The sequence below is a fragment of the Parasteatoda tepidariorum genome, chromosome 3, assembly GCF_982258835.1.
Source record: "Parasteatoda tepidariorum strain Cologne lab strain chromosome 3, Ptep-v5.0, whole genome shotgun sequence".
Classification (NCBI taxonomy): domain Eukaryota; kingdom Metazoa; phylum Arthropoda; class Arachnida; order Araneae; family Theridiidae; genus Parasteatoda; species Parasteatoda tepidariorum.
In genome coordinates, this window is record NC_141757.1 from 43371828 (window position 1) to 43389411 (window position 17584).

The 17584-nt window shown below is 31.8% G+C and overlaps 2 protein-coding genes across 2 annotated transcripts; both read left to right on the forward strand.

The window, feature by feature from the left end:
• The first annotated feature begins 3250 nt into the window (after window positions 1–3250).
• Window positions 3251–8326, forward strand: LOC147813771 (uncharacterized). The gene is made up of 3 exons (XM_087160093.1): window positions 3251–3391; window positions 4844–5582; window positions 5877–8326. The coding sequence occupies exons 1-3, from the start codon at window positions 3251–3253 to the stop codon at window positions 8324–8326; spliced, it is 3330 nt and encodes a 1109-aa protein (XP_087016219.1).
• Window positions 8327–12792: 4466 nt separating this feature from the next.
• LOC147813772 (uncharacterized) lies at window positions 12793–17249 on the forward strand. Its single transcript, XM_087160094.1, has 2 exons — window positions 12793–13657; window positions 17236–17249. The coding sequence occupies exons 1-2, from the start codon at window positions 12793–12795 to the stop codon at window positions 17247–17249; spliced, it is 879 nt and encodes a 292-aa protein (XP_087016220.1).
• Window positions 17250–17584: the final 335 nt, after the last annotated feature.

The window sequence follows — 17584 nt, forward strand, 5'->3', positions numbered from 1 at the left end:
AAAGAAATCATTATTCATATAAAAATTCCAAATTATCCGATATTTAAATCCTTCATTTGGTATTTTTCTGTTCATATGGTAGCAGTTCACCGAAAATTCTGATTTTCTAAATTATTGTCCCTTTTACCGCACTTTAAGAAAAAAAAACTGAAAAGTAAATTTAACTGAATAAATGGTTTTTATGCCATGCTCTAAGTTATCATAAAGTTACGAAATTATGCTACATTTATCAAATTTTATTGCATAAATTTAAACCCTATTTTGCTGTTAATTTTAGCAAAATCATTACCAAAGCATTTTGGTAAAAGAATTGCTATAAGCACTTAGCTTTTTGGTGTTTCCATAGAGTCAGAAACACAGTATATTTTATCATAATTTAGTAGTTCAGTCGGACATCTATTTAACGAAGTTACTGAATCCCGATAATGAGTTCGTTATATGGAAAATTCGTTTAATAGAAAATCCCCTTTTGAAATACTTAACACAAAACAGGTTTTAAATTAATAAACACTAGACATAATTAAAAAAAAAACAATTGATACACCTTTATCTTGTAAACTAGTATCTACTATTCATTTTATAAATCTTAATCATAAAAGAAATCTGCATGGAAAACAAGAATAGAGCAAAACATTATCCAGTGTTAGACTATCATGCAACATACATTTTCAACTAAAAAAAGCTAAATTTATGTATAAAATTATAGCTGCATTTATTGCAAAAGTAATGTTAAACATACTACAAGCGTTCCACATACGTAACCACATGCGTTTTTAAATTTAACTGCTACTGATAAAATCCGGTAATTTTGTTTTTCGTTTGAAATGCAAACAAAAAAGGAAAGGGATTTTACTGCTTTCTCTAAAAATTAAGTGACTTCGAAAATCAATTCAAGGTCATTTCCCCCATAAAATGCATTAACATGTTTGAAATGTTCTGAAATATTTTGGGAAATAACGAAAGGGGATCTCAAAGAAAAGTAGGTTAAATAGAAAATTCACTTCGTTATTCGGAGGTTATTTTACGAAGAAATGTTCTTGGTTTCCCGAAAAAAATCGCAAAGTGGAAAAATTCACAAAATGGAAGTTCGTTAAATAGAAGTCCGTCAGTACTTTTTTCTCAGTGTATTATCATTTTTAAACAGTTGAAATCAATATTATTAGTTAATAAACTAAGTGTCAACAAATTTTAATTTCATATTTACACATAAAATCCACTTTTAAGATTTCCTTTGACTTTTATTGGAATATAACAAATAGTTATTAGAAAATAATAAAAATAAACAATTATGCGAATTTGTAATAATTTATAAAATAATTTTCAGCTTGAATTCCATCTTTACAATTATTTATTATAATTTCATAAACTCTTAGACTATAAAATACTAATTTTCTGAAGAAATTTATTGCAATTTTCCCCATATTCATCCTTATATTAAATCTTGAAATTTAATTTCTTAAATTTAAATTTAAGCTTCATTTAAAACTAGTTCGCTCAAATTTTTGAAAAATTCATACCAATAGAAAGTATTCAGAAACTGTACTTAAATATAAATAATGATAGTAATTATCTTAGAAAAATTATGTTAAGTTCCATAAGAGCGATAAATGGATCTTATTATTACATTTTTTGGGAAAAAATTTTATTTTTATGTATGATTTAAAGAAATTATAATTTTAATTTTTATCTTATCTGTTCAGTTGCCATAAACTAAATATGCACGAGCTATAAATTATAAATTAAAGATAGTTGCTAGTGTTTTAGCTATTTTTTAATCATTCTTTTCAAATATTTAAATAAATCATTCAATCATAATAAATTAATGTAGAAATATTAAAATTCTTCCAATAAGTAATACGTAAGTCAAATATGACATGAAATACTAATGGCTAAAGGTATTTAATAGCTTCACATAATTGAGCACATAGATAACTAAATCAGAAAAAAAACAGAAGTTTAAGAACAGCTTACTAAACACAGAATATTATTAAAATATAAAATTCGCAATGAAGCAGTTCAAAATGAATAGATAATCAGCTCTTAAAAATATTTCTAATGATAAGGAACTGTTGCTTAATACTAAAGGAGAAGTTAGGTTATTAATCTGAAATAGAGATTTATTAATCAGAAAAAATAATAAAAGATAATTATTAATGAGATAACCAAAAGAAAAAAAATTTTGAGGCAATTAGTAGTTTATTATAAACTCAGTACTATTATTAATTTTATATTTTGACTAATTAGCATTTACTGGTCTAATTATTATGAGATTAAACATTCATTATTATCTTATATTAGTTTCATTTTTAAAAAAAATGATTATTGTATTTTGAAAAACAAAACAAAAATGTTAGTTAGAATCAGGACAAAAGATATTGATGATAAAAGCGGTTTTCGCATTTGTTTTTGGTTATTTTTCCTGGTTTCGTGGTTTCGGTTTTTTAAACCATTTTCAACACTTTTTATTTTTATTTTCCTTTTTAAATCATTTTTATGAACTTTACATTGAATAGTACTTTTTTTAAATATCTTCTAATAAATAATGTTGATGCTGAACCGAGTTTTTCGCGATAAAACAAATTAAAAAGAAATAAAAATTTGATTTAATAATCGAACATCTAGAAAAATATCAAAAAACATCTGATAATACAATGCATTTCTGATGTTCTTAAAGATATTTACTAAAAACTGATGAAATTAAATGGTAATAAAAACGTTTAAAATCACAATGGTAAAAATTTCATTGAAACCCAATACACCTTCATCAGTAAGTTAAGATACAAAAAAATTAGTAAAAACATAGAAGATTAAAAAACAACAGAGTATTCAAATAAAAGAAACGAAAAATTAAAAATTGAAATTGATTGATTTCCAAATGTTAGACATATGGTACTGCAGTAAAGTCATTAACAATAGAGTCCTTGTTTTTGATGATATAGTAACTCTCCCAAAAATCCAGGTCAATATCTGAAATGAATCCATAAAAGTATTTCAGCTTAATATCATCCGTAAACGTATCAACAGGCCGGGATAGCCTGGTTGGCAGGGAGCTAGACTCCCGTTTGCGAGAACGGGAGTTCGAATCCAACCTGCCAAAGACTCACCGTGTAGTAAATCATGATTGGTGCATGCTCCTCCATGCTCCATGCTCCTATAACAAATCAATACCTTTGGGGTACTAAATTGGAGATTGATCGTTCTCTGATTCGAATCAAAATTACGATAAGTGGATGAATGAATGGATGTATGAATGGGTCAGTCCTTTAAAACGGGTGAACGTATGGATGTGGCAGATGTCGAATTCCTGGCCATAGATGGCGCCACTGCGAAACAAGAGCAATCACACACCCTCTGCTTCATGGCCGACGACAACAGCGTATCACCTGTTGAGGTTTGAGTTCGAGATTAGTTAGATAGTTTGAGTTTCCTGTGCTGGCAACATCTTATTGTTTTGATATTCTTTTTGATGTAAATAAAATTCAAGTTTTCAGTTTGTTCTACGTGACTTTCAGTCTGATTTGCTCTCAACAAAATCCAACATTTGGTGCCAAAATAACTCGGTAAGTCATACTGAACTTGTTATAATTACTTTCGTCAAAAATCTGAATTGGAATGGCTACCGGTAGAGAAAAACTTGTAATATTTAAACGCAAACGAACAACGCTACGTACCGCCATTACGAAACTAACGACGAAATTGAACGATGCTGCTAGTACACAAACTGAAAAGGAATACAATATTGAACGTTTACAAGATAAAATTAAAGAATTAACCTTGGCAAACGATGAAATATATAATTTTTTAAATGATGAAGAATATCAGGAAGACATAATAGAATGCGAAAGATACACAGAATATGCTCATTTGGCGTTATTTAATTTCAAAAGAACAGCGAATCGGAACACGAATTCAATTTCTGAAACATCGCCAACAGCTGCCAATATAAATAATTTTTCAGCTTCGCCTTCAAATGTTACAGTAAAGTTGCCTACAATAAAAATAAATACGTTTTACGGCGAAATTGAAGAATTCCATAGTTTTGGGGAGCGTTTTGAAAACTGTATCGACAAAAACGAAAGTTTATCGCTGATTGACAAGCATGTTTTTTTGCGGGGATATTTAGATGGAGAAGCAAAACGAATAGTTGATGGAATTAATATAACTGCAGAAACATATGCAACAACAAAGAATATTTTGAAATCGAAATATGGCGATAAAGATAAAATAATACAGGCTCATCTCGATTATTTAGAAAACCTAAAACCTGTCAAAAATCACTCTCCAGCAGCAATAAATGAGTTATATATTGATTGTAATCGAAGAATGCAGGCTTTAGATGCTTTAGGAGAAAAAACTCAATCATACGGAAGAATTTTGGCTCCTAAAATACTTCGTGCTTTTCCTCATGAAATCTGTCGTAACTGGATTGTGCATGCCAAACGTGAAAATTTTGGTGAAAGCGATATTTCAAAAATAATGAAATTTTTATCAGAAGAGGTCGAGGGATCAATTACTGCAAGTAATATTAAAGGTTCACTTGCTCCAGACTATCCTATTAAATCCTACTTAGAAAATTTTAACGTGAATTCTAAATCAGTTACCAAAAGTAAAATAATGTCACCCTTTTGTCCTTTCTGTGAAACTGTCGGACATTGGCCTCAACAGTGCAATGTTGTAACGGACATAGACGCGCATACAGAAATTGAAGACTAGTAATAGATGTTTTTTGTGCACTAACCGAGGACATAACAAAAAAAATTGCCCCCGTAGAGAAAAATTTGGCTGTTCCAAATGCAAGAGAAAACACCATACATCAATATGCAAACCTCTAACCAATGAGCAGCCTGTGGCTACATCTACAAACAAAATTGATGTATCGCCTTCCAGTTTCGTTCATTTGCAAACTGCACGAGTTTTCATAACTGGGCCCACTGGCATTACAAAACTGACGCGTTGTCTATTGGATGGTGGAAGTCAATCTAGTTTCGTTTCTTCTAATCTTGTGGATACTTTAAAACTTCCAGTGATTTCAACCAGACATTTGGACATTCAAGCTTTCGAATCCCCAGCTAATGTTGGCTACATGCGAAGACAAGTCAAATTTCAGTTATCAAGTATCTGGGACAAATCTAAAGTTAATGTTACTGCATTTGAAAGCTCCAACAAATATGCATCACACCTACCTTCATCAACGGATCTTTCACTTTTTGCTAAAAACAGGCGAATGAAACTTGCTGATCCAGATGATTCATTGTCGAACTTACCAATTGAGATTTTAATCGGTGCAGATTACTACTGGATTGTTATGAATTCTGAAGCTCCAGTCAGGTTGTCGGATTCTCTGGCCTTGGTCCCATCAAGTTTTGGTTGGGTACTTAGTGGAACTCGATCACACGCAACAGTTTCCTTCATTTCAACGGTTCATAATGTTGATGTGGATACTTCAACTCAGGAATTAGACAATGTGGTACGAAATTTCTGGAACCTAGAGAGCATTGGCATACAACCAACACAACAAAAAATAAGTCCTCACAACTCTGAACTCTTAACGAACTTTCATCAATCTTTTGAAATCATCGATGGTAGAAGAGTTGTAAAATTGCCTTGGAAACCAGAAGTTCAACTTTCGTCGAACAATTATGAAGTCGCAATTCAACGATTTAAATCTTTAACAAGGAAAATGCATGCAAAATCAGAATTCAAAGTAAAATATATTGAGCACATGCAAGATTACATTGATAAAAAACACGTTGAAGTTGTCTCAGAAACACATAATGAAGAACGTTTATATTACTTGCCCCATCACGCAGTAAAGAAAATCACAAATGGAGAAACTAAGTGGCGTATAGTTTTTGATGTATCTTCACATTCTCCAGGTCACCCATCTTTGAACGACGCTCTTGAAGTAGGACCAAATCTTCTTCCTGATATCTTAGCCACATTGTTGAGATTTCGACTTTCTAAAATAGCAATCACTAGTGATGGGCGACAAGCATTTCTGCAGCTGATTCTAACAGAAGAAGACAGAGATGCAACACGATTTATTTGGTACAATACTACATATACTCCTGATGGGAAACTCTGCACTGAAGATAAAATTGTAACCTATCGATTCACACGTCTTCCATTTGGACTCGTCTCTAGTCCATTTTTATTAGCAGCTTCTCTTCGTGAATTGGCTTCAAAACACAAACAATCATATCCTACAGCAACTAGACACATTGAGAATAACACCTATATGGATGATTTTGTAACCGGAACGTCTACGGATACTGAAGCTCTGATTCTTTACCAAGAACTGCAGCAACTTACATCACTTATTAGCCTACCATTAGACAAATGGACTACAAATTCTAAGATTTTGAAAGATATGTGGAAACAAGAAAACGTCTCGTTTAAGGATATCACGCAAGTCTTGGGTGTTAAATGGGATACTAACAGTGATGTTTTTCAAATTGATGTGCAGACAAAAATTGTTCAAGCATGTAAAGAACCAGTAACAAAACGCTTACTACTGAAGTTGATGTCAAAGTTTTACGATCCTCTAGGCTTGTTTGCTCCAGTTACAGTAGTTGTAAAGATATTGTTTCAAGATACATGGCTTAGTGGTACTCAGTGGGATGAACTATTACCTCCATCTGTAGCACAGCAGTGGCACAAGTGGATAAATGAATTACACTATCTGAATGAAATATGCATCCCAAGATGGATTGGCTTTTCCGAAAATTCCGACGTTACCATACATGTGTTTTGCGACGCTTCGGAACGTGCATATGGTGCTTGCTTGTACGCGCGTCACGCAGATGATATTTCTACAGAGATCCATCTCATTTGCAGTCGAAATAAACTAGCCCCAATCAAAAGGGTCACCCTTCCGAGACTTGAATTGTTAGCTGCACTACTAGGAGCTCGCCTACTCCGATATTTTTGCAAGGAAACGAACATGAATTCCCACACTGCCATACTATGGAGCGATTCTACTGTAGCTTTAAGTTGGATAAAGGGAAATCCCAACCTTTGGAAAACATTTGTCTGCAACAGAACAACAGAAATTCTTCAAAATACTACTTCAGTGCAATGGTGCCACTGTCCCGGTACAGATAACCCAGCGGATTATCTTACTCGTGGTACCTTTCCATCACAGTTATCGATTTTAGAATCTTGGTGGCACGGTCCGAAATGGCTAAAACATGATCCAGAAACTTGGCCTATCAAAGTTTTATCTACACGTACACAACCTTTAGTTGAAGCTGAATCACGAAAAACCAAATTTCAATCCTCCTACGTTGCAACTACAGAACCCATCATAGATATATCTCGTTATAGTTCTTATACGAAACTTCTTCGTGTGACTGCCTGGATACTACGTTTTGTATACAACTGTAAGACTCAGCAACGGATAACTCATGAACTGAATTGTAATGAAATAGAGAAAGCTAAGAACTATTGGATACAGACTGTACAGAATCAATGTTTCTCAGCTGAAATAAATGCCTTAAAAGCGGAACGTCCCCTGCCGAAAAAATCCAAAATTTCCTGTTTCAATCCCTTTCTCGAAGATAATTATTTACGCCTTGGGGGAAGGCTGCAATTTTCAAACATTTCTTCTGACACTCGACACCCTTTATTGCTCGATGGTAAACACTATTTTGTCCACCTTTTGATCCAGCATACCCACATACGACTTCATCATTTAGGCGTGCGTATAATCCTGTCCGAGTTACGTTCAACCTTCTGGATTTTAAGAGGACGTCAAGCTATAAAGCAAGTTATTCACAAATGCCTACCTTGCAAGCTGTTCAAAGCGAAATGCGGAAAACAAATCGAAGCTCCTTTACCTCCTGAAAGAGTTGTACCTTCGGCTCCATTTACTACCACAGGAATTGATTTTGCTGGACCCGTGAATATTCGATGTTTGAAATCAAGAGACACAGCCTACATAACACTATTTACTTGTGCAACAACACGTGCATTACACATCGAACTTGTGTCGGATCTTACCACAGACAAATTTCTTTTGGCACTACAACGTTTTGTTGGCCGCAGAGGACTCCCACACACAATCTATACCGACAATGCTACCACTTTTCATGCAGCAAATAAGGACTTGATTCTGTTATGGCAAGTTCTGTCATCAGCTAAAACTCAGCAATATTATGCCCAAAATGGCATAACTAGGAAATTTATCGCCCCACGAGCGGCTTGGTGGGGAGGCTGGTGGGAACGCCTAATAGGAGTTGTCAAGCGCAATCAGGACAATATCATTAACGTTCGAACTGGCGATATTGTACTTCTACAAGAAGATGTCCGACCACGTCACATGTGAAAGAAAGCTAGAGTGGTGAACTTGCATGAAGGACGAGATGGAAAAATAAGATCCTGTGAGCTGAGAGTTAATGGTCACAATATAACCCGTCCGGTAGCTCTGGTCATCCCCCTCGAGGTCGACCAGGGTGGGGAGGATGTTGAGGTTTGAGTTCGAGATTAGTTAGATAGTTTGAGTTTCCTGTGCTGGCAACATCTTATTGTTTTTATATTCTTTTTGATGTAAATAAAAGTTAAGTTTTCAGTTTTGTTCTACGTGACTTTCAGTCTGATTTGCTCTCAACAAAATCCAACATCACCTTACCATATCATCCATAGTAGAAATTACGTAATTTTATTATTATACCTTAGTATGGCATAAAAACCATTTATTTGGTTAAATTTACTTTTCAATTTTGTATTTTCTAAATAAATATGTTGGAATAAAAACGTTAATTTTAAAAACCTAAATTTCCGGTATACTGTTACCGTATCAATGAAAAAATTATCAGATGAATGGTTTAAATACCGTATATTTTAATTTTGTTAGAAAGAATAATAATTTTTTATTTACCCGAAATGCTATTACCATACAGTACCGTCGTTTTACCAGAATTATTTTCTCCGTGTAAATAGCGGTAACTTCTCTTGATAACTTTTCATTTCCCCGTGTAAGCAAATGATAAGTTACATTTCCATATAAACATAGTAATTTCTTTTAAGCTTTTCTTCATGGTTCCTTTCTTCCAAACATTTTAATGAGCTATTTGTATAAAATTTAACGTTTCTGAGGGTCATATTTGTGAGTAACTTCTTTTTTATTATGTTTCTTGTTATCATAGTTTAGTTCAGTGCGTTTTACTCAGGTAATAGAAGAATGCTAAGCTTATTAGTATTTTATGTTTCAATTTTATGATTGATTTATCTTATTTTGTGCGTTCAATAAGTTTAAAATCAACAATTTAATTATCACTTATCCAAAGACTTTTCCATTGTTACTTTGTTCTAAGTAAAACAATACAAACGATCACTTATATTTTGAAATCGCATTTGTTCCAGTTAACCAAGTCTAAAAAAATTGAACAACTTTTTCCCAACTTTGAAAAGTTTATTTTTTACTATTTTATCTATAAGCTGAAAAATTTTAAGTTGACATGTACAATACAAAAAATAACATTTGACCTTAAAATTCCAAATTCATTTTATTTTGAAACTAAATTTACAGCTACAATTAGTGATAAAATTTGAAATCGCTTTTACGGCAGCTAACCAAGTCAAAAAAAAATCCAATCCTTATTTCCTAATTAAGAAATGCCTATTGATTACTTATCTCTGAGCTCTAAAAGTATTATAGTTCAGTATATATTATTACTTTATAGCTTAAAATCATAAATAAACATACATATTTTACCTTAAAACTAATGTTAACTATATAATTCGTGTGAAATTTTTAATTAAGCATCATAGTTATTACCCGAGCCTATTAAATGACGACAAAACTTCCATATATATATATTTTCTAAGCTTAAAAACAAGTTCCAAAAATAGCTTGGTAAATCCATTCAGTTGAAATGCAATCATTGAATAATGCCGTAACAGTAAACAGAACTTTCTGGATTCTGCAGCAGTGCACTATCGATAAATTTTCCGATATTTTAATTTCATCGATGATTGGATTAGCTTCCCCAGTTGCTGCCTTCGATCGTTCAAAATATTAATCATTATACCAGAACTTAGTTAATGAAACGGGATAGGTACAATTATCTTGCTCTGCTTGACTTTTAATACGGTTTGTTCGCCTTCATAATTGAGAGATAAAGGTATGGTAAATATTACTAATAGTTTTGTATAAAATAAATGATTGCTTTATATCTTACTCTAGACATAAAAACTATTACTTATTGATTCAAAAGTTTCATTGTGTATAAGCAATGAGAAAGCACAAATTTAAATTCTTGATGCCTAAATATTTTATTTCATCTCAAGTAATTTTCAACGATCTTAAATATGGTGAAAACATAATTACAAAAATTATCTGTGCTAATCATTTCTTCACGGAGAAAATTCATTTCTATTATTCATTTCCGTTATGTTGATTACCTTTTCTAGATAGAATTCTTTGATACATTCCGATCAAATACTTTCCCCAAATTGTGGAGAATTTTATAATATTTATCCGAATGTTTTAATATTCTTAAGCATTTGAAAAGTTAAGTTATCATATTAAATTAAGCTTTAAATGTTGCTTTAAAAAAATTATTCTTACAGTACATTGAAGAGATTTTAAATCAAATAAGATAGGTCAAAAACTTCTGTTATGAAATGTACAGTCTTCAAAAAAAAAAAACGTTCACCCTGAATAACTTTCGTTCTAATGATCGGATTTTCACGAACTAAGTGTCAATCTTAATGGTTCCTGGGGGTGACCTCAAATATGCTAATTAATTAGTTCTAACTATTAATTAAGTTGCAAAATCAGACACAAAACCGTACATTCTCTGAATAAACATATTTTTTTAACATATTTGGATTGTACCTCCATGATAGTTCATAAAATAGTTCTTAAAATATAACTTTGTTTCGTGAAAAAATGTTCTATTATTTAATTCTATACATTGTATTCTGTTTTGTATTTTTTCTAAATAAAATTAGTTGGTATTTGACACATTTTGATCACAGATTTCCCTGTGTATTTTCTTTCAAAATATGGAGTTTTGATGCTCATAAGAATTCAGAAAGCTTAAATTTAACTTCTAATTAGTTTTATCCTGCCAGTTTGTTAGTGTTTAAATAAATAATCCCAAGCAAAACAGAAGTGGATTACTTGATCAAAAACTTGATTTGCTTCAAAAATATGGAAATTCGAAATAGCAATCGAAGTGCACTCAAAAATAGACGCCCATTTTCAATATTTCCCAAATTTGAATGAGAAGAAACAAAAGTGAGTTGAAACATAAAACATAAAGTAGCCAACGAGAAATGGATTTTAAAAAAAAGTGAGAAACAAAACTAGGAAAACCACAGTTGCCTAGAGAGAGGGGGGGAAAAAATGTACAGTGGCGTTGTAAAGAGATAATGGGGTACTTATGTCGTTAACAATGGAATCAGCTTTCATACGAACAAAACAAAATGCCAGGGCATGAAGATAAGCTTATGTAAAGGGGTGTTGACTGTTATTTCTAATGTGTATATTTCCAATGTTGACTGTCACATCCAATGTTGAAACGAATGAAGCTTTTAATCAAGTAGTAAAGGCCGTGGTAGCTCAGAATAGAGCATTCGCCTTCCAATGAGGTGAACCGGGTTCGAATCCCCTTGCCATCAGGCTAACCGCGGAAAGCTTTCACGGTTTTTCTCTCCAACTAACTGCAACTCTAACTGCAACATTAGATTGTAGGTCCCTTTCAGAGATCGTCAAATAGAGCTCTCTAAATAAGAACCTCACACAAATATTTTGAGTACATTTTAATCTACTTATTTATTTTGTTAATATTTTTTGTTTTGATATTTTTTCGTTTTTCCTTATTTGACCCTTTCCACTTTTGGTAGAGAGGTTTGTCAGGTCGCTGGGAGAGATTTGGATGATATCTCCTAAAAGTTTTCTTCTAAAAAAAATCAATGGAAAAAATTCCGTTCCTCCCAAAAGTGGTCGTAAATAGAAGAGTTCGTTATATAGAGGAGGTCTTTTCTGGAGGTTTCACTGTATTTTCTTATGTATATTTACTCTAATTTTTTTTAAATCAGTAACTCTTATAACTGGGTGAATTTAATACAGGATTACTATAAATAAAAGATCAGCGTATAATTATTTAAGACCAGATTATAATATTAAAAAAGTCTAATTGATAACAGCATTTCCTGTAAAAGGTAACGTGAGAGCCGTGGTGGCCAATCTTCCAATGAGGTAAACCGGGTTTGAATCCCAGCGACGGCTGGTAAATACGAATTACGCACTCGGCTTGCACCGACCACAGTGTTGACGCAAAATATCCTCAGTGGTAGACGGATGATGGATTAGACTCCTCTTAAAGTCAGACTAACCGTGGGATGTTTTCGTGGTTTTCCTTTCCATGTAACGCAAATGCGGGTTGTTTCATAAAAAAATTATCCGCAAATGCAAATTTCTCCCACTACTTAATCCAAGAGTTCCTTTGTCTTCTGTTTTGGGTTCAAAATTACAAGGTTACGGAGTTGAACATTAGTAGTCGTAAGATAAAACTCTGTGGGGCTAACATTGCAACGAGGGAAACCATAGATTATCTGGGATTTAGATTGCATTATCAGCTTTCCTGGTTGCCTCACCTTGACTTTATCTATAGCAAAGTTACTAAATTTCAAGCCAAACTAAATAGAATCTCTGGGGTCGACTGGGGGATTGGCCCTGATGTTCGGAAATTCATCTACCTAAACAGCACTCAGAAACTTATCTTCTATGGAGCAGAAATTTGGTTTTCCCAACAGGTAAGAATCATTAATAGATTGAAAAAAATGGAAAGAACTTCTTTACTATCTATCACTAAGGCATACAAGACTGCAACTACTGACGCTCTCCAAGTACTTGCTGGGACAATACCCCTAGATATGGCAGTAAACGTAGAAGCTCAACTTAATAATATTTTTCAGCATGAAGAAGAACATATAATCTATAAACCAATACCTACACCTTATATTTATCATCCGGCTGAAGAAGTTTTACTTAAATATCAACTACATTTACCTACTTATAAAGGACTAGAATTATTCACAGATGGATCGAAAATTTTAATTAACAATGAATTTAAGACAGGACGCGCTTTCGTGGCCTATCTGGAGAGAGAACCTGTTGAAAGAAAAACCTTTCGCATCTCTGATCACGTTTCCGTGTTTAAGGCTGAATTATGGGCCATTCTCCAGTCGATTCGTTGGATTAAGGAACAAAGAATTACAGACAATATCTCAATTTATACGGATTCCCTGTCTAGCCTGCAAGCTTTGGAAAACAGCAACTCTAAAGAGTATTTAGTCCACTTAATTAAACAAGAATTCACAAACAATATCGTTTTACATTGGATAAAAGCACGTGCAGGCCATATGGGCAACGAAGAAGCTGATAGGTTAGCCAAATTAGCCTGTGAGAGATCCACGGTCGACCTGTTTGAAGATCCTAGCAGGTGGACTGCAAGAAAAACATTGGAATGTGAAAAATTGATTGAATGGCAGGAGAGATGGAGTGACAGCTTTACAAAGGGAAGGCACACATTCGAGCTCCTCCCGAAAGTTCAAACGAGGAAAATCATGGGGAATTTCTTTTTAAATCAATTCCTAACTAATCACGGCTGTCATGGACAACATCAGGCCAGGTTTTTTGGGGGAGGTCAGCTGTGCAGTACCTGTCATCTTGTTGAGGATTGGGAACATATTTTAATCCAGTGTACAAATTTTAAACACATTAGAGAGAAATTTTTTCATTCAAAAACCACCTATGAGTTTATAAAGCAACATCGGTCAAACCCTAAAATAAAAAAGGGAATTGAGGAAATAATAAGAAAATTGTTTAGTAACAAGGCACCTCCATGAATCCTGATGGTCTTTTGCTGCCTCTTGTTAAGAAAGATACACTTTAAATCACGGCTTATTAATTTAACTGTTATGGTTTGATTTTTTCTTGAATTTTCTCTTAAAATGTTTTTTTTTTCTGTGCTTTACTTTCATGCTTTTGTCAAACTCTGCCCCTATGTGATTCCTCATTTTGAAAATTTTAATCACTTGTGTTTCTAGAGTTTATATATATATATATATATATATATATATATATATATATATATATATATATATATATATATATATATATATATATATATATATATATATATATATATATATATATATATATGAACTGGAACTTTCTAGTACATATTAACCTTAACAACAATTATATTCTTTTCAATGACCACCTTTTTCAACAAATTAATGGTATTCCCATGGGAAATAATTTTAGTACTAACATCTGCAATATTTTTCTTTTTCTACAAGAATATAGATTTCTAAAATCACATGTTAATCTTCCAATTGATTCTCTCTTTCTCAGATTCATTGATGATCTATTAGTTATTAATTTTAATGATTTCGATATTCTAGCAAAACATATTTATCCAAATGAATTAATTCTTAATAAAACAAATAATAGTAATTCTTCAGCAAATTTTTTAGATTTGACTCTTAATATTAATGCAGATAAAAATATTACATTTAAACTTTTTGACAAAAGAAATGGATTTAAATTTCCAGTTAAAAAATGCATAGATTTCAACTCTAACTTAGCCAATAAGGTTTTTTCTAATATTATTGCCAATCAAATTCATAGATTTTACAGGAATAATTCTAACTATAACGAGTTTTTATTAGATACTGATATATATAAAAACGATTTAATTAATAGCCATTTTCCTAGTTCATTTCTTAATTTCTATTTTAAAAAAATCTTAAATAACTTGGTACATTAATTTTTAATTTTTATTTAATTTTTCTGTTTTAAGAATAAGCTCTGATTTTTTCAAGGTAGGAACTAACTATGATAAACTATTCCTAAAGCCACTGGACGGAATAGTTTGGATGTATGACCTTTTATACTGGATTAGTTAAATATTTTTTAGTTACTTTTTAATATTTGTAGCCTCTTAAAATTAATTTAATTTTAATTGTCCAGTATAATAAACAGTTTATTTATTTATTTATTTATTTAATTATTTTTTATTTTTGTATAAGTGGAATGGGCTCTGGTTCATAAAGAACCACCCCAAATAAATGCAGGTGATACGTGTATTCTTTAAAATTATGTAAGGTTGTATGAATGAAGAATAAAACCTATAAACGGTTTTCTATTCCTGTATGCAGGCTCTGATTTTTAAATAAGTCACCCTATGAAAGATGGATATGTGTATTCTGTAAAATTATGAATGATGGATGAGTCTATAAACGGCTTTCTATCCTGACAGACTGACTTTTAATTTCCCTATTAATGATTTTTTTAATTTTTTTTTATTTTTATTTTTATACTTTTTTATTTATTTATTTTTTTTTTTTTTATTTATTTATTTTTTATTTTTTTAAGACTGCTAATTTATTCAATCCGTTAAACATTTTTATTATTATTTCAATTTTATTACCTTTTTACTAATTGTTTCTCATAGATGGCAGCACTAATATTTTACCTAAACATTTTTTCTTCTTCTTCGATCAAATGTTTTTTTTAATTTTATTATATTCGATTCAAGCTATAAGCAATATTTTACATCTTCGCGATTTTTGTTAACTGTTTTATTATTGTACTTTTAAACCTAAACCGCGTTTTAATTCACGCCGGTAAGTTTGATTTCCTATTACATTTTTCTTTTATTTCATGATTTTTTTTCAAAATAAGGTTTTTTGCGATATCGACACATATAAAGAATAATTTTTATCTTAGGATAATTATTCTTTATTCAGAAATATCGCATTATTTATGGCAATTAGATGTGTCTTGACAACGACTATTTGCTTATACCATTCTTGTTTCTCTACCATTTAGTTTTTTATTTTTATTTTATTCATGTTTTTCATGTTAATTTGTGTATATATATATATATATATATATATATATATATATGTCTTTTTTTTTTTTTTTAATTTCCTGGAATTTGATACCTTTAGTACTGTTGTGCCAGCCGTAATTATATTCTGAGTAACAAACATCCTATATTTTCCATGCGAAATTGTTTCCTTTTATTAGCTTTGCACCCCTACTGAAGATGCGGCATCAATATCTCTTCTGATTGTTACTGTTTATTTTCTTTGTAATGTTTGTTCGCATTTAGTTTATTTCTAAGTAGCACTGTTTTTTGGATTTCATATTTAATATTCTACCTATTTGTTAAAAGTCTAATCTGAAATTTTGAATATGTTTGCTCATGTAATTGAACTGTTACGCTCACTTCGAACTTTCGGAGTACCCCCGGATGCCCCCTTACGGGGGCGGGACGGGCCTAAGCTTGTTATTAGTAGTCGTAAGCCCAAAAAATTTGGTTCGGCTGTTTAACAACGGTTATAAAAAAAGTTTAATATGTAATTAAGTTAGTATCAAATATTTGGTAAATTCCTACTATCAATAATGCATAAATACGTTTTTTTTTTCATTTAAATGTGGGGAGGGGTGAACTTAATTATCAGATTGGATGGTTTTCGCGTAACAAAAGGGTTGTACATTAAATATTTAGAACTAGTAATATGTAAAAGAGTTTCGAAATCAAATCATTTCCCATTTCAATTGCATTATATTTTAACAGAAAACAAAGTTAGTAGAATACATTTTATTTATTTTTTTCTACCCTTTGAGGAAGAGAAAAAATTAGCATGGGATAATTTCTACTATCTGAAATAAAAAGAGAAATAAAGTTTTCGCGTGACGTAAAATTATTTATAAGCACTCTATTACTGAAAGTAAAGAGAGAACATTTTAATTAGCAGTATAAAAGCTTTGTAAACAGTGAAATTTTCGAAGGTAGGGGGTATTCGGGAGAAGACTAAGTGGGTGGAAGATTGCTTGTTGTTCACACTTTGTGCCACCGCCAGGTGCGAAGTCTTTTTCAAATAGGAAGCAAGAGTGACAATTACATGTTCATTTTGGGAAAATAAGCGCTGCAGTGTTTAAGAACACTAGCTATTAAACTTTTAATTATTTCGGCCGTATAAAAACTCGGGGATCATAAAAATTTTCTTTTTTATCACTTAAAATAAAGAAATGGAAATATTTTAGGAGATAATAATATTCGGAAAAAAGAATAAAGAAACTTAAGTTGGAAGTAACTCGTTCACTGTAACTCAACACTGCACTCTTTTCGAAGTATGACGTAAGGTAGAAGGAGTAAATAAAATTTATTTTATAATAGTTGTAATGATAAACATTGAATTTTTCAGAGATGGACATTTAAAAGCTTTTATAAATGTGCATCTTGCAAAATTCCTTACTTTCAAAAACATCGGTTCTACGTTTCACAATAATATCGGTACATTGAAACAGTGGGGTTAGGCCACCAACAATGTCAACCGTCCTCTATCAAAAGGTACCTCTAGATAAAATAGAGTTAACATGTCTTTTATGGAAATTGAATGACTGTAGTGGTAGCTACGCTTCCTTACTCTCCCACCAGAATTTTATGTGTGATAAAATTCAATGAATGGATGCCACTCGTTGATTTCTTATAGTTTTATGAGAAGCCGGGAGAGCTGTATTAAGATCATCGGGGTTTGAGTGCTGGGCGTGAGA

Bases quoted from the DNA above. Each gene is read 5' to 3' on its own strand.
- LOC147813771 (XM_087160093.1), top strand. From the start codon at position 3,251: ATGGGTCAGTCCTTTAAAACGGGTGAACGTATGGATGTGGCAGATGTC. The intron at 3,392-4,843 runs GTTTGAGTTCGA...ACCAATGAGCAG, and splicing joins ACAGCGTATCACCTGTTGAG to CCTGTGGCTACATCTACAAA. The intron at 5,583-5,876 runs GTAGAAGAGTTG...CACATTCTCCAG, and splicing joins ATCTTTTGAAATCATCGATG to GTCACCCATCTTTGAACGAC.
- LOC147813772 (XM_087160094.1), top strand. From the start codon at position 12,793: ATGGAAAGAACTTCTTTACTATCTATCACTAAGGCATACAAGACTGCA.